Source organism: Hylobates moloch, unplaced genomic scaffold (assembly GCF_009828535.3).
Source record: "Hylobates moloch isolate HMO894 unplaced genomic scaffold, HMol_V3 SCAFFOLD_5, whole genome shotgun sequence".
NCBI classification, from domain to species: Eukaryota; Metazoa; Chordata; class Mammalia; order Primates; family Hylobatidae; genus Hylobates; species Hylobates moloch.
The window spans coordinates 126,825,707-126,847,732 of NW_026652280.1; the positions used below are offsets into that span (position 1 = coordinate 126,825,707).

A 22,026-nucleotide genomic window follows, 5' to 3' on the forward strand; every position below is an offset into this window, starting at 1 on the left:
AGTTACAGAGAGATCTATTCCTAAAAGCATTAAGTCTAGCTTACTAAATTCAGCAATTCCTACCCTCAGCTGAATATGCTCCAAATACGAACAATGCAGCACTATGAATATAAGGATAAAATTTTTAATGGTAAAATATGTATACTCACCATTAAATATACATAGATTATAATTATTGGAAAAAACTATCTTAAGCATTTAATTTGACTTTCAGAGACAAAAACTGAATAATATATCTCTGTTACAAATAGAGGATCAAGATTAGAGGAAAGAATACATAGACTTCTTAATCATCTATCTCAATTTTGTCCAATGTGAAATAAAATTATAACATTTTAGAGGTATAATATGTTTTCGAAATCATCTAATATAATTTCTTCACTTTAAAATGCAGAAAATAGTGAATAGAGAAGTAGATGATTTGTTCAAGGTCACTACTAGTAACTGGAGACACCAGCCTATATAGCTTATTTCAGGCTCCCTGGCTCCCACTACATGCTATTGTAAAATTCCAGGACATCCTGGTGCCTTTATCTCTATATGGAAGGAGAGTAAGTTTCCAGCAACTTACATTTGGCAGAGGCATCTAATTCTCCTGGAAAATGTCAAACAATGATTTCATATCTGTTCAAGGAAGTCTTTTGTTTATTCTGTGCAAACAAGACCATAATGTTCCTATTATAACAGCAATGCTCTAACTTCTTTTCAAGTGAAAATTTAGGCCAGGCGTGGTGGCTCAGGCTTGTAAACCCAGCACTTTGGGAGGCCCAGGTGTGCAGATCACTTGACTCCAGGAGTGAGAGATCAGTCTGGTCAAATGGTGAAAACTTGTCTCTACAAAAAATACAAAAATTAGCTGGGCGTGGTGGCCTGTGCCTGTGGTCCCAGCTGTTGGGGTCTGAGGAGGAAGGATCCCTTGAGTTCGGGAAGTCAAAGCTGCAATGAGCCAAGATTGTGTACCACTGCACTCCAGCCTGAGTAACAAAGAGAGGCCCTGTCTCAAAAAATCAAAAAATAAATAAACAAATAAATAAAAATTAAAGGTCAGGATATACTTTGAAAATTTTGCATTTCCATTTCCAAACATCAATATAAACATTCACCATAATAATCCAGTTATTATTAATGCTCTTTATTTATTATAATGTATGTTTTTAAAAGTTGAAAAGTAGAATATGGCCAGGCGCAGGGGCAGGCAGCTCACTTGAACCCAGGAGTTAGAGGCCAGCCTATGCAACGTGGCAAAACCATGTCTCTCCTAAAAAATACAAAAATTATCTGGGCATGGTGGTGCATGCTTGTAGTCCCAGCTACTCAGGAGGCTGAAGTTGGAGGATAACTTGAGCCCGGGAGGTCAAGGCTGCAGTGAACCATGGCGGCACCACTGCACTCCAGCCTGAGCAACAGAGTGAGACCCTGTCTCCAAAAAAAAAAAAAAAAAAAATTAGAATATATGCAAACAAATGATCATTTGTAACAGATTACCTATAAAGAATTAAAATTTAATTTACTATTCTGCCTAACAGTAGAATAAACTCAAAATGAAAATAATCAGGCATCCAAATTGATAAAGAGGAAGTCAAACTGTGGCTGTTTGCTGATAATATGATTGTATACTTAGAAAACCCTAAAGACTCATCCAAAAAGCTCCTAGAACTGATAAATGAATTCAGCAAAGTTTCAGGATACAAAAGTAATGTACACAAATCTGTAGCTCTGCTATACACCAACAGTGACCAAGCTTAGAATCAAATAAAGAACTCAACCCCTTTTACAATAGCTGCAAAACAATAAAATAAAATACTTAGGAATATACCTAACCCAGGAGGTGAAAGACCTCTATAAGGAAAACTACAAAACACTGCTGAAAGAAATCATAGATGACACAAATAAATAGAAATATATCCCATGCTCACAGATGCGTAGAATCAATATTGTGAAAATGACCGTACTGCCAAAAGCAATCTACAAATTCAATGCAATTCCCATCAAAATGCCAGCATCATTCCTCACAGAACTAGAAAAAACAATCCTAAAATTCATATGGAACCAAAAAAGAGCCTGCATAGCCAAAGCAAGACTAAGCAAAAAGAACAAATCTGGAGGTATCACATTACCTGACTTCAAACTATACTATAAGGCCATAGTCACTAAAACAGCATGGTACTGTTATAAAAATAGGCACAAAGACCAATGGAACAGAATAGAGAGCCAACTGATCTTCAACAAGGCAAACAAAAACATAGAGTGGGGAAAGGACACCCTATTCAACAAATGATGCTGGGATAATTGGCCACCTGTAGAAGAATGAAACTGGATCCTCCTCTCTCACCTTATACAAATATCAACTCAAGGTGGATCAAGGACTTAAATCTAAGACCTGAAACCATAAAAATTCTAGAAGATAACATTAGAAAAACCCTACTAGACACTGGCTTAGGCAAAGACTTAATGACCAAAAACCCAAAAGCAAATGCAACAAAAACAAAGATAGATGACTAAAAAGTTTCTTCACAGCAAAAGAAATAATCAGCAGAGTAAACAGACAACCCACAGAGTGGGAGAAAATATTTGCAATCTATACATCCAACAAACAACTAATATCCAGAATCTACAAGGAACTCAAGCAAATCAGCAAGAAAAAAAAACAAACAATCCCATCCAAAATTGGGCTAAGGACATGAACAGACAATTCTCAAAAGAAGATATACAAATGGCCAATAAACACGAAAAAATGCCCAAAATCACTAATTATCAGGGAAATGCAAATCAAAACCACAATGTGATACCACTTTAATCCCACAAGAAAAGCCAAAATCAAAAAATAAAAATAAAAATAGATGTTGGCATGGATGTGTTGAAAAGGGAACACTTTTACACTGCCGGTTGGAATGTAAACTAGTGTAATCACTATGGAAAACAATGTGGAGATTCCTTAAAGAACTAAAAGTAGAACTACCATTTGATCCAGCAATCCCACCACTAGGTATCTAGACAGAGGAAAAAAAGTCATTTTATGAAAAAGACACTTGCACACGTATGTTTATAGCAGCACAATTTGCAATTATGAAAATATGGAACCAGTCCAAATGTCTATTAATCAACAAAGAAATTGTGGTATATATACGATGGAGTACTACTCAGCCATAAAAAGAAATGAAATAATGACATTCACAGCAACCCAGATGGAATTGGAGACCATTATTCTAGGTGAAGTAACTCAGGAATGAAAAACCAAACATCATATGTTCTCACTCCTAAATGGAAGCTAAGCTATGAGGATGCAAAGGCCCCTTTAATCTACAACTCTACCTCTTCCCCCCAGGGGAATCAATTATCCGGCTTAGCCACAAGTGTTTTTATCCTATTTTTAAAAATTTAATATTTCATATGACTTCTCAGGCCCCCTCTATTTCTTGTTTTTGTACTTTTTAACCAATATATCAGATCTACTTCTTTTGGGAGTACATGTGATATTTTCATACATGTATATGATGTGTAATGATTAAATGAGGGTTAATAGGGATATCCAACAAACTAATCTTTATGTTGAGAACATTACAATTCTTCTAGCTATTTTAAAATGTAAAATAATTAATTAAATGTAAAATAAAATTAAAAAATAAGGCCGGGCACCTTGGCTCATGCCTGTAATCCCAGCACTTTGGGAGGCCAAGGCCGGCGGATCATGCAGTCAGGAGTTTGAGACCAGCCTGGCCAACATGGTGAAACCTCGTCTCTGCTAAGCATACAAAAATTAGCCAGGCGTAGTGGTGGGTGCCTGTAATCCCAGCTACAAAGGGGGCTGAGGCAGGAGAATCGCGCTTGAACCTGGGAGGCAAACTCCATCTCGAAAAAAAAAATAATAATAATATATTTCCCTATTGTATTATCAAATACTAAAACTTATTCCTTCTATTCAACTGTTTTTTTGTTTTGTTTTGAGACGGGGTCTCGCTTTGTCGCCAGGCTGGAGTACAGTGGCACGATCTCAGCTCACTCCAACCTCTGCCTCCCGGTTTCAAGAGATTCTCCTGCCTCGGCCTCCTGAGTAGCTGGGATTACAGGTGCCCGCCACCACGCCCGGCTAATTTTTTGTATTTTTAGTAGAGATGGGGTTTCACCATGTTGGTCAGGTTGATATCGATCTCCTCACCTTGTGATCTGCCCATCTAGGCCTCCAAAAAGTGCTGGGATTACAGGCATGAGCCATCGCGCCTAGCCCCCAACTGTATTTTTGTAGCCGTTATCCAACTTCTCTTCATCCCACTCCCCTCCAGTTCTGAAACACACACACCCCCACACACACACAATTCTATTAATCTAATTTCAACTTTTTCTCCTAAAAGTTCCACATAAATTTGTAAAATGTAAACGTTGAGTATATCTATATAGTAAAATATAACATATAATAATCAACTATTGTATAATTATTATAATGATCCATAATTATAATCTTTGGGTATGAGTGTAGACATTACAATCACACTGATTTGATACAGCAATCACATTGCTAGCACTTCTATAAATCCTTTACAGTCCTGTGCCCAAAAAATATTTCAGGGTTTTGTTTGTCACCCTAATAGATCTTGAACTTGCTTTCTAATCACTAATTCTCCTCTAAATTTTTGGAAGTTTGATATTTATAAAGTTGAGTTTTATTATTTTTAAATCTCTTCTCACCTCTTGGGGGAAAATATACAAGAAAATTTCATCTAAACTCCATTCATTTGGATTTAATGAGTTTGGATGATGGCTTGGTTAGAATTTACTTTTGCATTTTATACAAAAAATATTAGCTTTATTTCATGTTCAAAGATATTTTCAGTAATTATTTAATACTCTTAAGAGAAAAAGATTTTCAAACACACTAAAATCTATAGTTTAAATATATGTGATCTGCTAGTTACCTTCATTTTTATTAAAGCAGCTCCCAAAGATCATTGCTTTACAAAGTTTTATCAGCCAATTATGAGTTACTTTACAGGTCTAAATATTTAAAAAATATACATTATAGGCCGGGAGCAGTGGCTCAAACCTGTAATCCCAGCACTTTGGGAGGCCGAGGCGGGCGGATCATGAGGTCAGGAGATCGAGACCATCCTGGCTAACACGGTGAAACCCTGTCTCTACTAAAAATACAAAAAATTAGCCGGGCGTGTTGGCGGGCGCCTGTAGTCCCAGCTACTCGGGAGGCTGAGGCAGGAGAATGGCGTGAACCCGGGAGGCGGAGCTTGCAGTGAGCCGAGATCGCACCACTGCACTCCAGCCTGGGCGACAGAGCGAGACTCCGTCTCAAAAAAAAAAAAAAAAAAAAAAAAAAAAAAAATATATATATATATATATATATATACACATTATATAATGTATATGTTTCATTAATGCACACTTACTACCACCCCATCCTCAAATTAATGAGATACTGATAAATTATTTATATCTTCATTAATTGCATTACAGATCTACACCAAGTTCTAAAATATTCAAAACACCATATACTAATAATTTATATACCTTTTCAAAAATAGAATACAGGCCGGGTGCTGTGGCTCACACCTGTAACTCCAGCACTTTGGGAGGCCAAGGCAGGCGGATTGCCTGAGCTCAGGAGTTCAAAGCCTGGGCAACATGGCAAAACCTGTCTCTACTAAAAATACAAAAAATTAGCTGGGCGTGGTGGTGCGCGCCTGTAATCCCAGCTATGCAGGAGGCTGAGGCACAAGAATCACTTGAACCCAAGAGGCAGAGGTTGCAGTGAGCTGAGATTGTGCCACTGCACTCCAGCCTGGGCAACACAGCAAGACTCTGTCTCAAAAAAAAAAGAAAGAAAGAATACATCCTTGTAGGTGTAGGTAAACCCTAAAATCAGTATTACTACAGACTTATTTCCAGAGGCTCACAGTCTGTATACCTTTTTCAGTCTGTGTATAAAGCTTATCATTCTGAGACAATATCTGTATTTTGCTGATATGTCTCCAGCCACTAAAAGTCCTAAAAAACTAAATGTTTAGTCAATGTTTTAAAATTGTACTAAATTCATATACAGGCTGGGTGCAGTGGCTCATGTCTGTAATCCCAGCACTTTGGGAGGCTGAGGTGAATGGATCACTTGAGGCCAGGAGTTCGAGCCAAGCCTGGTCAACATGGCAAAACCCCGTCTCTACTAAAAATACAAAAATTAGCCAGGCATGGTGGCACACACCTGTAATCCCAGCTACTCAGGAGGCTGAGGCCACGAGAATTTCTCAAACCTGGGAGAAGGAGGTTGCAGTGAGCCGAAATCCCGCCGCTACACTCCAGCCTGGGCAACAGAGCAAGACTCTGTCTCAAAAATAAATAAATAAGTAATAAAATAAAATAAAATTCATATACATTTTTAGACTACCTACTATCTTAGATATTCTGTAAGTCAGTTTTCCTTCTATTATAAAAACAAGGGCTAAATTCCTAAGTTATTATTTTTAGAGTAAGCTATATTTACATTTTCTAAACACTATACTCCCTTAGTAACAATATCAGTCTACTAGAGGTTAATGACATAAGAGAGTATATATGAAAACACACAAGTTACAAAGTGCCATGCAAATATGTCACATTATACACTGGTCAGAGACAACTATTAGGGTAAAAAACAAACATTTTAAGGTTTTTCCAAATAAATCAACAGAAAAAAGTATATACATACAGAAATGCTGAGCTCAGTTGAAATTTTTTGTCCATTATCTTCCATGATGCCAAAACTTTAAAACCATAACCTATCATTACAGGCTAAATAATGACAAAATTCATCACAATTGATTTAACTTTTGACACTGGTATTTGTATATATTCTTTTCTAACTACCTCAGAAGTAGCTACAGTACTCAAGAAGAAGAGCAACAATATCTTGTACTTGAAATCCATAATAATCTCATGGAAAATCCAAAAACCTTTTTTATATAAATCAAAGAAATGAGTAGAAAGTAATTTACACTACAGATATAATAAACTCAATTTTTATGATAGAAACAATAGCCTCCCCTAAATTATTTCCCTCTTAAGTGCTTAAGAAAAGCAAAATTTTGCTCAATAACATTTAACCAACTCTTCATAACTTACAGGCTCCTATCACATTCTAAGTTAAACAGCTTTTCATTGTTTCTCCTTTTCTTTCTTCCTTAAGGTGTCAGGTAACTGTTTACTAAGAAAATATCACCCGTACGTAAGTTACAGTAGTATCCATTTTTGACTTGTTCTTTCATAGGCTGCAAAATTTCCATTCCTAGATTCAAATAAAACCAAGAGTATTCAGATATTTCTTTACCTATACAAATATAAAACCTATTTGCATTCTAATGTTTAGATAAAAATCGTTCAGCACTATTGTACTCTATACAGAAATGCATTGATTTGGAAAACAAAACGACTTAATATCTCTAAGATCTCCTTTCAATGTGTGGTGCCATGTAAAAATGAACTTACTTCTTCCCATCCTCCCATTTCCCCACACTCTCATGCAATTCTGCTCTACCTCATTCTGTTATGGTCACTTCCCACCACTTACAACAGTTAAAGATATTCTACAAAGAACAGAGACTTGTGTAAAAGCCAGGTAGGGTCTACAGGCACTAATCATTAGTAAAGATTCAAAACTAAGAAGATTGAAGATAGAAATAAAAAAAAATACAGTTATCACACAATTCTCCAGATGGAAATCAGCCATCAAATATTTAATTAATACATATACATATATAAACACTTCAATAAAGCTGGAATATATATATATATATATATAGAGAGAGAGAGAGAGAGAGAGATGGAGTCTTGCTCTTTTGCCCAGGCTGGAGTGCAATGGTGTGATCTCGGCTCACTGCAACCTCTGCCTCCTGGGTTCAAGCGATTCTCCTGCCTCAGTCTCCTGAGCAGCTGGGATTATAAGCTTGCACCACCATGCCCGGCTAATTTTTGTATTTCTAGTAGAGACGGGGTTTCACCATGTTGGCCAGGGTGGTCTCGAACTACTGACCTCAGGTGATCCACCCACCTCGGCCTCTCAAAGTGCTGGGATTACAGGCATGAGCCGCCGCACGCGGCCTGGAAAAGGAAATAATGCTGCATATCTACAACTATCTGATCTTTGACAAACCTGACAAAAACAAGCAATGGGGAAAGGATTCCCTATTTAATCAATGATGCTGGGAAAACTGGCCAGCCACATGGAGAAAGCTGAAACTGGATCCCTTCCTTACACCTTATACAAAAATTAATTCAAGATGGATTAAAGACTTACATGTTACACCTAAAACCATAAAAACCCTAGAAGAAAACCTAGGCAACACCATTCAGGACATAGGCATGGGCAAGGACTTCATGTCTAAAACACCAAAAGCAATGGCAACAAAAGCCAAAATTGACAAATGGGATCTAATTAAACCAAAGAGCTTCTGCACAGCAAAAGAAACTACCATCAGAGTGAACAGGCAACCTACACAATGGGAGAAAATTTTTGCAACCTACTCATCTGACAAAGGGCTAATATCCAGAATCTACAATGAACTCAAACAAATTTACAAGAAAAAAACAACCCCATCAACAAGTGGGGGAAGGATATGAACAGACACTTCTCAAAAGAAGACATTTATGCAGCCAAAAAACACATGAAAAAATGATCATCATCACTGGCCATCAGAGAAATGCAAATCAAAACCACAATGAGATACCATCTCACACCAGTTAGAATGGCCATCATTAAAAAGTCAGGAAACAACAGGTGCTGGAGAGGATGTGGAGAAATAGGAACACTTTTACACTGTTGGTGGGACTGTAAACTAGTTCAACCATTGTGGAAGTCAGTGTGGCGATTCCTCAGGGATCTAGAACTAGAAATACCATTTGACCCAGCCATCCCATTACTGGGTATATACCCAAAGGATTATAAATCATGCTGCTATAAAGACACATGCACATGTATGTTTATTGCGGCACTATTCACAATAGCAAAGACTTGGAATCAACCCAAATGTCCAACAACGATAGACTGGATTAAGAAAATGTGGCACATATACACCATGGAATACTATGTAGCCATAAAAAATGATGAGTTCATGTCCTTTGTAGGGACATGGATGAAACTGGAAACCATCATTCTCAGCAAACTATTGCAAAGACAAAAAACCAAACACCACATGTTCTCACTCATAGGTGGGAATTGAACAATGAGAACACATGGACACAGGAAGGGGAACATCACACGCTGGGGACTGTTGTGGGGTGGGGGGAGGGGGGAGGGATAGCGTTAGGAGATATACCTAATGCTAAATGACGAGTTAACGGGTGCAGCACACCAACATGGCACATGTATACATATGTAACAAACCTGCACGTTGTACACATGTACCCTAAAACTTAAAGTATAATAATAATAAAATTTAAAAAAAAAGAAAAGAAAAGGAGGCCGGGCGCGGTGGCTCACGTCTGTAATACCAGCACTTTGGGAAGCCAAGGTGGGCGGATCATAGGATAGAGGAGATCGAGACCATCCTGGCTAACATGGTGAAACACCGTCTCTACTAAAAATATAAAAAATTAGCCGGGCATGGTGGCGGGCGCCTGTAGTCCCAGCTACTCGGGAGGCTGAGGCAGGAGAATGGCATGAACCCAGGAGGTGGAGCTTGCAGTGAGCCGAGATGACGCCACTGCACTCCAGCCTGGGCAACAGAGTGAGACTCTGTCTCAAATAAAAAAGAAAAGAAAGAAAAGGAGAATACAGATACACAAGAGAAGAATGCAATATAAAGATGAAGCTGAGAGAGATTTGATGATGCTGTCCTTGGATATGAGAGTGATGCAGGCACAAGCAAAGGAATATTGTCAGCCAACAGAAGCTGGAAGAGGAAAGGAATGGATGCTCTCCCAGAGCAACCAGATGGAGTGAGGCCTTGCTGACAATTAGATTTCAACTCAATTATATTAATTTTGGATTTCTGGTCTCCAGAATTGTGAGAGAATAAATTGCTGTTGTTTTAAGCCATAAAATTTGTGATAATTTGTTACAGCAGTCACAAGAAATTAATATGAGGATCTAAGTCTGTATTTTTTAAATGTAATGTTTCCAATTCTACATCTATTTTTTCTTCCCTAACGGAATGCTTCAAGAATTTGTGTAACATCCTTGAGCAAGGGCCATGCTAATCTTCTCCATAACGTTCGAATTTTAGTATATGTGCTGCCAAAGGGAACACTCTATGTCTATTCCAGAAGAAAGCGTTAAATATGTTTCAGAGAAAGACTGGATGAAATTAAGTTGCTATATTTTAAAAAATTAATTATTAGGAAAACTGGTTTACTGAAGAGTACATAGAACAATTCCTTGCACACAGTATGCACTCAATAAATACTTTTTAAAATATATCCTGGACTCAGTAACAGCAAAGATACTAAATGAATGAGAAACTACTCTAGTAATCTTCTCATAGAAAACTGACCCATCCACTTTTTGCTCACAAACCTAAATGTTTAACCGTAACATTTCCATAGAAAAAACAAGGATTTGGCCAGTGTTACAAAGAAATTCTTCTACTACCGCTTAGTTTGGAAAACATCAATTTGTTTTATTATTTTATTTCTTATTTTCTTATTTTATTTTATATTTTTTGAAACAGCGTCTCACTCTGTTCCCCAGGCTGGAGTGCAGTGGCATGCCACAGCTCACTGCTGCCTCTACCTCCTGGGCTCAAGCTATCCTCCCACCTCAGCCTCCTGAGTAGCTGCAACCATATGCATGTGCCACCACACCTAGCTAAATTTTTTAAATATTTTTTTATTTGTAAAGATGGGGTCTCCCTGTGTTGCCCAGGCTGGTCTCAGGCTCAGGCCATCCTCCTGCCTCAGCTTCCCACAGTGCTGGGATTACAGGTATGAGCCACTCCACCCGGCCTCTTTGCTGTTTTAAAAGACACAGATAGGTATGGGTAGGAGGAAAAAAGGACATAAAAGGCAGAACAGTACAGATTGTCACTATTTTCATCAGTATGTTTGTTTTTATAACTTGAAATATTAATAACATATAATCAGATATAAAGCTTATAAGCTAGAGAAAAAAATTTCCCAATTTTAGTCTCCCTGTCCATACTAGACTATTCAAGTTGACTCCTTTAAACATAATTTATTGCTCAATCTCAGATATACTACTACATGTATCAAAACGTGCCAACTGAAACGTATCTATATGCAGAAAGTAAAATATAATTACTCATTAAGATAGAGTTGCTCCCCACGCACTAACATTACAAGGTTCTAGCATTTTCCAATGATTTTTCAAATGTTTAGGTATTAAAGCATACAAAGGCCAGGCACGTGTCTCACGCCTATAATCCCAGCACTTTGGGAGATCAAGGTGGGAGGATCCCTTGAGCCCAGGAGTTCCAGACCAGCCTGGGCAACATAGTCAGACTCTGTCTTTACAAAGAACTTTTAAAAATTAGCCGGATGTTGTGGCGTGTGCCTATCTATACTCCCAGCTACTCGAGAAGCTGAGGCTGGAGGATGGCTCGAGCTCAGGAGCAATGAGCTATAATCACATCACTGCCCTCCCTCCCTCCCTCCTTTCCTCCCTTTCCCCCTTCCTTCTGAGATGGAGTTTCACTCTTGTCGCCCAAGCTGGAGTGCAATGGTGCGATCTTGGCTCACTGCAACCTCTACTTCCCGAGTTCAAGTGATTTTCCTGCTTCAGCCTCCTGAGTAGCTGAGATGCTGAGATTACAGGCGCCTGCCACCACGCCCAGCTAATTTTTTTTTTTTTTTTTGTATTTTTAATAGAGACGGGGTTTCGCGATGTTCATCAGGCTGTTCTCAAACTCCTGACCTCTGGTGATCTGCCCGCCTCCACCTCCCAGAGTGCTGGGATTACAGGTGTGATCCACTGCACCGGGCCTACTGCACTCCTTCTTGTGTGACAGAGTAGGACCCTGCCTTAAATAAATAAAGCATAGAAGGGTAATTGAGAACAATGTTTAGCTATTCAGCCTGAGGATAAACCTGAATGGTGAGGGGCCTTAAAATAGTTTTCTTTGCAGCATTCATAAATGATTTTAAAAAATTTAATGTGAAAATAATTTAAAACAATACAGAATGAGCAGTTTTTATGGATTTGTGGTCTGACAACTGACAAACATTCTTTTTTTTTTTCCCAACTTTTATTTTAGATTGAAGGTAAGGGGTAGGTATGCACGTTTGTCACATGGGTAAATTGTGTGTCCTGGGGGTTTGGTGTATAGATAATTTTGTCACCCAGGTAATCAGCATAATACCCAATAGGCAATTTTTCAATCCTTACCCTCCTCCAACCCTGCACCCTTAAATAGACCTCAATGTCTACTGTGTCCTGTTCTTTGTGTTCATATGTACTCAATGTTTAGCTCCAACTTACAACTGAGAGCGTGCGGTATTTAGTTTTCTGTTCCTGCATTAATTTGCTTTCCTTCAGCTCCATCCATGTTGCTGCAAAGGCCATAGTCTCACTGTCTTATAGCTGCATAGTATTCCAGGGTATATATGTACCATAGTTTTATGTCCAGTTCACCACTGATAATGGGCATCTAGATTGATTCTATGTCTTTGCTATTGTGAATAGTGCTGTGATAAACTTACGGTGCATATGCCTTTACAGAATGATTTATCTTCCTTTGTTGTCAAAGGTTTTCAAACTTTAAAAAATCCTAGCTGCTGACTGTGTTTAAATAATGTTAGATTACCACCTTCCCTTGAGAACAAGATTCCAATATTCGAATCCAAATGCTGTATAGTTTTGTTTTTTTAACAAACACCTTTCTAAACATGAAATTGCAACCACTTCCAGGTAAACCTACAGTCTTAGAAGTTTACACATACTATAAGCTTAAGCTACAGAGAATATAAATATATATTAATTATGTTTGTTCTACATTTACTGTTCAAGTCTTATGCCAGTCTGCCTAACTGAAGAGGGCAAGCTTAGATGCTCTCAACTCTAATCTAGCCTCCGTATGGCAGATGTCTTAATAAGACATAGGTCTGATCACATCTCTTCTGTTTTTGTTTTTTTTTTGGGGGGGGTGGTTTTTTGAGACCAAGTCTGACTCTGTCACCCAGGCTGGAGTGCAGTGTTGTGATCACGGCTCGCTGCAGCCTCAACCTTCTTGGCTCAGGCAATCCTTCTGCCTCTGTCTCCCAAGTAGCTAGACCTACAACCGCATGCCACCACAACCAGACAATTTTTTTATTTTTTATAGAGCCGGGGTCTTGCTTCATTGCCCATGCCGGTCTCAAACTCCTGCCCGCAAGTGATCTTCTCACCTAGGCCTCCCAAAATGCCGGGATTACAGGCATGAGTCACTGTGCCTTTCCCTGTTTGTAAAGTTTAATTGACTTCTTACAAAATAGAGGATAGAGTCCAAACTCCTTCATATAAAACAGCCCTCATAATCTGGTCCCAGCCTACATTTCCTGCCATAAACTATTACCTGTCTCAATCTTGTTCTTTCATGCATTCACTGAACAAATATTCCTCTTTTTAAACACCTCTTCTCCCTTCTCTATTTGTAGAACCTCTACATATCTTACAGGACTCAAAATACAAGTTTCAGTAAAGTTTCATATGTCTTCCAAGCAGATTGAATCCTTCACTCTACTATACTCTCATGCCATTTTGCATATACCTTTTACAATAGCACTCATAAATTTTATCAGACTAATTTGTTGACAAGTGATACACATTTCCTTCTTCTATTCACTGTATTTCCTGCTTCTCCATACCAGCACCTTTCATATATTAAGCATTTACTCTATATTGAATTTATAAAATAATAAATAAACTCCACAATATTTATTGCGGGAGAATGATCTCTTCATAACTCTGTGTAATAACATAAAAGACAAATGCAGGGGCTGGACATGGTGGCTCAGGCCTGCAATCCCAGCACTTTGGGAGGCTGAGGTGGGCAGATCACTTGAGCCCAGAAGTCTGAGACCAGCCTGGGCAACATGGTGAAAGCTGTCTCTACAAAAAATACAAAAATTAGCCAGGCGTGGTGGCATATGCCAGTAGTTCCACCTACTCGGGAGGCTAAGGTGGGAGATCACTTGAGCCAGGGAGGTAGAAGTTGCAGTGAGCTGAGATCACGCCTCTGTACTCCAGCCAAGGTGACAGTGAGACCCTGTCTCAAAAAAAAAAAAAAAGGCAAATGCAGGTCAAAACTGGTTTGCATTAAATGTTTTCTAATAACTGTAATAACTGTACTTCATGAGAGAAGTAAAAATAGTAAGAGAATCTTGAATACCTACAGTATATCAGGCATTGTGCTAGGTGATTTACAGGTATTATCTCATTTAGATCTCATTTAATCTGTAAAAGGCGGTATTCATTTTACAGATTAAGAAACAGAGGTTCTGAGATATTAAGTGTATGGCTTGTCTTGCATAAATTGTCAGAGCTCAGACATGAACCAAGATTTATCTCAGTCAAAACCCATAGTCTTTGCAGTAAAGCCTGTGTTTAAGCATGTCTATGGACTGATCACACCAGTAATCTCAACACTTTCAGAGGCCATGGTGGGAGGATTGCCTGAGGCCAGGAGTTCAAGACCAGCCAAGCCAACATAATAAGACTTCATCTCTACAAAAAATTATTTAAAAAACAAAAAAGCACATCCAAGTATTAGAGGGTCAGTCACCATAGTATATAAAAGTACGCCTTTGGTCTCAGACTGAGTTCACATTCTGTCTCTACAACTTAGTACAGCAAATTATTTAATCTCTCTGTCCCTCCTTTCCCTTATCTATAAAATGCTGATAAATAATAGTATGTATTTTGTAGAGTGGTTATGATTAAGGAATATAAATCAAATAAAGTGATTATTATACTACAATGCCTTATTCATCGAATACCTTTATAAAACCTATTCATGATAGAAAATACTATTAGAAATGCTGTTTGAAATTGGTTTTATAGCATAAATGAATTTAGAAAAAAAACTTACATAACTTTTACAGAAAAAACTAGGCTCTGGGTAGATATAAAGCCCTATGTAGATACTTTGTGGAATGAGCTTATTTCTTAGCATTTTATCTGACATGACCTCAAAGTTTCAGCTTCTTTTTTTTTTTTTTTTTTTTTTTTTGAGATGGAGTCTCACTCTGTCACCCAGGCTGGAGTGCAATGGAACGATCTTGGCTCACTGCAACCTCCGCCTCCCAGGTTCAAGCAATTCTCCTGCTTCAGCCTCCCGAGTAGCTGGGACTACAGGCGTCCACCACCACGCCTGGATAATTTTTGTATTTTTAGTAGAGAAAGGGTTTCACCATGCTGGTCAGGCTGGTCTTAAACTCCTGACCTCGTGATCCGCCCGCCTGGGCCTCCCAAAATGCTGGGATTACAGGCATGAGCCACCATACCCAGCCCAGTTTGAGCTTCATCTTAATTCTAATTTCTACTATGCTTCCTGACCTAGCATACCTTTTCAATCAAACTTCTTATCCCTAAGTACAGCAATTTATTTTAAACTGGCTCTTTGGTTTCATTTTAGATGGTATCTCCAATATGGATGATAAACTAGAAAGAGTTCTGGTCAGGCAATCTGGATAGAGAAGCTAAGCAACATTGTAGCTTCTAAAGCCATTTTCACACTTATATATAAAACACTCCAATTTATATAACAAGATACATTAAAGAAACAATGATTAAAAATATATAACCGCTACACTCCTTCATTAATAGAGATAATTAAGTTGAACATACTTAAGAATACACTGCTTTTGTGAGGATTAAAATCTAATGTTAAGCTACCAATTCATATTCACCTGAATCTTATTTAATAATAAATTAATACTCATGAATGACATTATTAACTGTCAGTGTGATGATGTTCAAGCTATTTCAGTTACCCAGACAGGTCTATAACTTACTCTAAATTTCTCACACTTACACACGCGCACACACACACACACACAAATCCACAGTTGATTAACATCAAACAGAAACTTCACTCTATACTTCTCAGGAAAGGAAAAGCTCAAAAGTTATACTTCATGGCTACTGAACAAGTTTAGGCTTTCAAATGAGATTCTTTCCATTGATTCTATAACTTATCCAATCATTCGTTCAACATGTTGAATTTCTACTGAGTAAAAGTTTCAGGACACAAATTGTATCCATTTCAAATATAATTGAGGCAGCCTAAGGCATAGGTCTCAGGGCAAATTATTTGGACTGTCTGAACTTTAATATTCTTATCTATAAAATAGCAGTGATAATAACTATCCTACACCAACGATTTATTACTAGGATCAAATGAAGTACTAAAACATGGAACAGAAAAGCATTTTCCAATATTAAATCCACAGTAAGTTTCTCTAACAACTCAAGAGCTCATCTTGTCTCCAGGAGCACAATAACAAACTGTTTCATTACATGATTAATGTAACAAATATTTAAGAGTCTAATACATCATGATGTGTTCAAGTACTAAAGTGCTTTAAAAATGTAGTAAGTACAGGCTGGGTGCGGTGGCTCATGCCTGTAATTCCAACACTTTAGGAGGTGAGGTGGGTGGATCACTTGAGGCCAGGAGTTCAAAACCAGCCTGGCCAACATGGCGAAACCCCGTCTCTACTAAAAATACAAAAATTAGCCAGGTGTGGTGACACACACCTGTAGTCCCAGCTACTCGAGAGGCTGAGGCAGAAGAATCTCTTGAACCTGGAAGGCGGACGTGGCAGTGAGGTGAGAGGGTCACGCCACTGCACTCCAGCCTACGTGACAGAGCAAGACTCCATCTCAAAAAAAAAAAAAAAAAAAGTAGTAAGTACAAATGCTTTCTTAGGAAGCTTACATTATAGTAGGGATAATAGAACTCTCAAATTACAAAGCAAATTTAACAAGGATTGTAAGATTTATAAAGCCCAGCACACATGAAGAAAAAAAAATGGGCTGGGCGTGGTGGCTCACACCTGTAATCCCAACACTTTGGGATGTCGAGGCAGGTGGATCACCTGAGGTCAGGAGTTGAAGACCAGCCTGGCCAACATGGTGAAACCCCGTTTCAACTAAAAATGCAAAAAAATTAGTTGGGCGTGGTGGCAGGCACCTGTAATCCCAGCTACTTCGGGAGGCTGAGGCAGAAGAATCACTTGAACCCGGGAGACGGAGGTTACAGTGAGCCGAGATCGCACCATTGAACTCCAGCCTGGGCAACAAGAGCGAAACTCTGTCTCAAAAAAAGAGAAAAAGAAAAAGAAAAAACGAATGAACTGGATTTATGGCAGATTTCAGAAAGCTGCATAAGAAAGAGATGGCATTTAAGGAATTGAAGAATAAGTGAAATTTCTACAAAGACAGCAAGGAAGGCCTTCCTTGTTTCTTCTTTGTAGGAAGAAATGATAACAGCAAACACCAAGGCAGACAGGCATATAGCATGTTCAGAAACTGGACGTCTAATTAACGACTAGTTTGGCTAAAAAATTGGATATGTGGGAAAAAGTAATACTTGTTTAATAGAATAAAAGGAAAAAAGAAAGACTCATATTGGGGGCCAGGCTTGGTGGCTCACGCCTGTAATCCCAGCACTTTGACAGGCTGAGGTGGGTGGATCACGAGGTCAGGAGATCGAGACCATCCTGGCTAACACGGTGAAACCCCGTCTCTACTAAAAATACAAAAAATTAGCCAGGCGTGGCTGTGGGCGCCTGTAGTCCCAGCTACTCAGGAGGCTGAGGCAGGAGAATGGTGTGAACCTGGGAGGCGGAGCTTGCAGTGAGCTGAGATTGCGCCACTGCACTCCAGCCTGGGCGACAGAGTGAGACTCCGTCTTTAAAAAAAAAAAAAAAAAATACTGATTTTACCGGAGCCATTGTCAGACTCAAATTTTGAAGGAAAAATTTGAAGCCTCCCTAAATAATATAAAATTTATTAAGTGCCTCCCTAAATAATTTACATTTTATTCTGAAGCCGATCGAGAGTCACTGTGTATTTCTGAGGAAGGAATAACCAAAAAAAAAGAAAGGCATAAGATCTTTGGCTTTAAAAGTAGTATGGAGGCAAGTGACTGGAAGGGTGCCAGGCTGAGGACAAGTCCAGTTTGGAAGTTATTGCTATAGTGCAAGTAAGAAGAGGAAAGACGAGCATATTTAGCAGAGAGGTAGTGGGAATGAAAAAGGGGAGAACTAAATTTGAGATGCTGAAGAGATAGAATCAACAGTTGGGAGGAAAGTTAGCATCAGAAATTTAAGTTTACAAGTATTCCCTTGAAACACCCTGAGTGTACCAGTGAAAGTGAATAAGAACACCAAGTAAGAAACTGCACCAAATTTCATCTTTAACTACTAAAGTCGAATGTTGATTTCAAAAACAAAAAGACTTAATTTTCAAATACTGCATTTAAGAGAACATAATAAAAGATCGTCTTTTACTATAAAGCAATGCACCCACACACCTGTTCTGATGAGAATCTCACCCCACTTCAAACAGTCCTTGTGTTCTTACTAGCCTTACCAAGGGCAGCCTTTCCATTTCTTTAAGTTCCTGCGGCTTCTTGAGCTCCAGGTGCTGGTCGGGTGCATCTGTGCCTACCACAGGGCTCAACACCGAGCGAGAGCTCATGGGATGTTCACTGAAGGAATGACTGGCCCCAGCCGGGCCCACCCGTCACTAGCTCCGCACGCACCAGGCGCTGAGGCACACACTGCCTTCTTCATTCCCTTGACACACCCCTCTCCTCGGGCCTTTTTTCCTCCTCCACCCAGCACATTCCGCACGTCGTCCGTCGGAGTTACAACGTGTCACCTCATCTGCTCCCATCCCTACTTAGCTAGCACTGTATTTCAGGTCTTCGATACTGTCCCCTTCACCCCTACAGCCTTCACATCAGCCCCCTCGCATGCCTCCTCTTCCTCCTCCTCCAGGAGCTGCCCGGGCCGCCCCGCAGCCGCTGGCCTCCTGGTTCCCGCCCCTCCCCAGGTGCGCTGAGGACTTACCTCCCGCGCAGCTCGACTGGCTGAGCCCACCACCGGGGGCCGCGGTTCAGCTCCGCCGGGCGCCCCAGGCTGCCGAGTCCGCTGGGTCCTACGCGACCGCTGACCTGCAGCGCCGCCGGCTCCCGTCGCCGTAGCCACCGCCAGCTCGGTGCAGCCCAGGCGTTTCCGGGTTCCCGCGGTCCCGTCCCCCAAATGCTCCGGCTTCCGCCTCGGCTCCGGCAAATGCCGTTCCCGGCTCGGCTCTGGCAGCCCCAGCTCGGCACTTGGCAGCTCTGTCCCTAAGGCGACGCACCTGGGCTGCTCTGCTGGCAGCCCCTGGTTCCTGCTTCACCGTCGCGTGGAGGCCTGGGGCACTGCTTTCTGCTACACCTGTCCTGGGAGCGCGAAACAGATGGAGTGACACTCGGTCGAGGGCCTCTGCGGGACTGTCTGTTTGCAGAGGGTGCTAAGGTGTCCACTGCGTAAGGAAGGGCAAAGTCCTTTGGGGCAAAGAACCCTGAGAGGAACGGGGAGATGGATTCTGAAAGCAAACGAACCCGCTCCTGTCACTGACCTGAAAACAACCAGATTAGCTACGGCAAAGGCTGCCAACCAACCAGTGGTCTGCAAGAAGGCTTGTTCTTCCACTACGCCCACCCTGACTGAGACCTTGAGACTGAGGGAAACCCAAAGCCCTACCACCAATGGGCCTAGTGTCATCAACCGGGAGAGGAAAAAGAAAACTGGGCCCAGAGGATTGCAGAGTTATGAGGGACCAACCCCTTCCTGGCTGCATGGATCACAGCATTACCTTTTAAAAATCTTCCAGTAGCTGTGTTGGAAACCCTCTAACCACGGCAGCCCATTCAAGTGATGAACAGGCTGAAATCAGTACTTCAGGTTCAGCTGGATTATCAAATAAGCGAACAGGATTATCTCTTTTTGTTAACTCAGGGCTGCTATAAATTAAGCCTATGTCTCCTTATATGGCAAATGATTAAAACCAGTCCAAGAGAGACATACTTGGAAAAGAAGTGATATTGAAGAAAAATAAATAACTGTATTAGAGTAGAATAACTGGTTTTAAAATTTTCTGCAATACAATCTTGAGAAAATTCCTGGATGGTAAAATACATATTAGATCTTAATACATGTCCAGTTTTTTTTGAAACCAAAACGTGCCTGTTAGATGATAACAGCATGCCTCGTTTTATTGTGATTTGCTTTATTGCTCTTCACAGACATTGCTTTTGTTTTGTTTGTTTTTTTACAAATTGAAGGTTTGTGGCAACCTTGCCTCAAGCACATCTATTGGTGCCATTTTTCCAACAGCATGTGCTCACTTTATGTCTCTGTGTCACATAATATTCAATACTTTTTGCAATATTTAAATTTGTTCATCATTATTATATCTGGTATTGTGCTTTGTGATCAATGATCTTCGATGTTACTATGGTAATTGTTTTGGGGTGCTGATACGGTTTGGCTATGTCCCCACCCAAATCTCAACTTGAATTGTATCTCCTAGAATTCTCACGTGTTGAGGGAGAGACCTAGGGGGAGATAATTGAATCATGGGGGCCGGTCTTTCCTGTGCTATTCTCATGATAGTGAATAAGTCTCATGAAATCCGATGGGTTTATCCAGCGTTTCCGCTTTTGCTTCTTCCTCATTTTTCTCTTGCTGCAGCCATGTAAGAAGTACCTTTCACCTCCGGCCATGATTCTGAGGCCTCCCCAGCCATGTGGAATTGTAGGTCCAATTAAACTTATTTTTCTTCCCAGTCTCAGGTATGTCTTTATCAGCACCATGAAAATGGACTAATACAGGTGCCATGTACTGCACTCATATAGGAAGGCAAACTTAATAAATGTTATGTGTGTTCTGACTACTCCACCAACTGCCCATTTCCCTACCCTTCTCCCCCTTAGGCCTCCCTATTTCCCAATAAACAGCAATATTGAAATTAGGCCAATTATTAACCCTACAATGGCTTTGAAGGAAATCAAAATATTTCACACCAAAATATACTTCTTTGACATATTTTGAGATGACTGTTCAGAGGGCCTGTAATCAGAATTAGCCTTTGCAGGCCAGATGTGGTGGCTCATACTTGTAATCCCAAGACTTTGGGAGGCTGAGGCCGGCGGATTGCTTGAGCCCAGGAGATCGCGACCAGCCTGAGCAACATATTGAGACCCCATCGCTACAAAAAATAAAAATTTAGGCCGGGCGCGGTGGCTCACGCTTGTAATCCCAGCACTTTGGGAGGCCGAGGCGGGCGGATCACGAGGTCAGGAGATCGAGACCACGGTGAAACCCCGTCTCTACTAAAAATACAAAAAAATTAGCCGGGCGTGGTGGCGGGCGCCTGTAGTCCCAGCTACTCGGAGAGGCTGAGGCAGGAGAATGGCGTGAACCTGGGAGGCGGAGCTTGCAGTGAGCCGAGATTGCGCCACTGCACTCCAGCCTGGGCGACAGAGCGAGACTCCGTCTCAAAAAAAATAAATAAATAAAATAAAATAAAAATAAAAATTTAAACACGTACCAGTCGTAATGGTACATGCCTTTAGTCCTAGCTAGTCATGAGGGAGGCTGAGGTGGGACGATCGCTTGATCCCAGGAGTTCAAGGCCACATTAAGCCATGATCATGCTGCTGTACTCCAGCCTGGCTGATAGAGCAAGACCCTGTCTCAAAAAAAAAAAAAAAAAAAAAGTAGCCCAGTACAGTAGCCCTGCAAAACTGTCTCCTGCAGGGCAGATTTGCATCTGTAGAGAATCCGCATTAATGTAGCCAGGCTTTCTCTGAGGCCCTTCCTTGTCCAGATCTAGGAAAGATTTACTGAGATTCTGACACCTTTAAAGGTCTGAAAGAAACTTCCACCATCTATTCTCTCTGAGGGCTGCTACCCACCTTTGCTAGTCAGGCGTCTGCTTCTCTCCCTCCTGTAACTTGTTTTGCCACTATAACCTGATTTACCACCATAATCTATTTTTGGCCATGCTTGGAGCTCTCATTCTTTGTAAAGATGGTATATACCCTTCTGTACTACATGGGGGAT

General features: G+C 40.3%; 1 protein-coding gene and 1 non-coding gene across 6 annotated transcripts in view; both read right to left on the reverse strand.

Moving 5' to 3' along the window:
- SLC35A3 (solute carrier family 35 member A3) overlaps window positions 1–19,122 on the reverse strand; it is a 55,962-nt gene extending 36,840 nt beyond the window's left edge. For 2 of the 5 annotated variants that reach the window (XM_032155279.2, XM_032155278.2), the window contains exon 1: window positions 18,503–18,660. In XM_032155279.2, the coding sequence (XP_032011170.1) occupies window positions 18,503–18,610 (108 nt within the window). In that variant the 5' untranslated portion in view covers window positions 18,611–18,660. Of the gene's footprint in view, window positions 1–18,443; window positions 18,463–18,502; window positions 18,661–18,984 lie in introns of those variants that run through there. The other 3 variants (XM_032155275.2, XM_032155274.2, XM_032155277.2) reach the window with 3 other exon arrangements.
- On the reverse strand, window positions 10,118–10,220 carry LOC116469996 (U6 spliceosomal RNA). Its single transcript, XR_004248442.1, has one exon. It is a non-coding gene; the product is annotated as a U6 spliceosomal RNA (small nuclear RNA).
- Window positions 19,123–22,026: the final 2,904 nt, after the last annotated feature.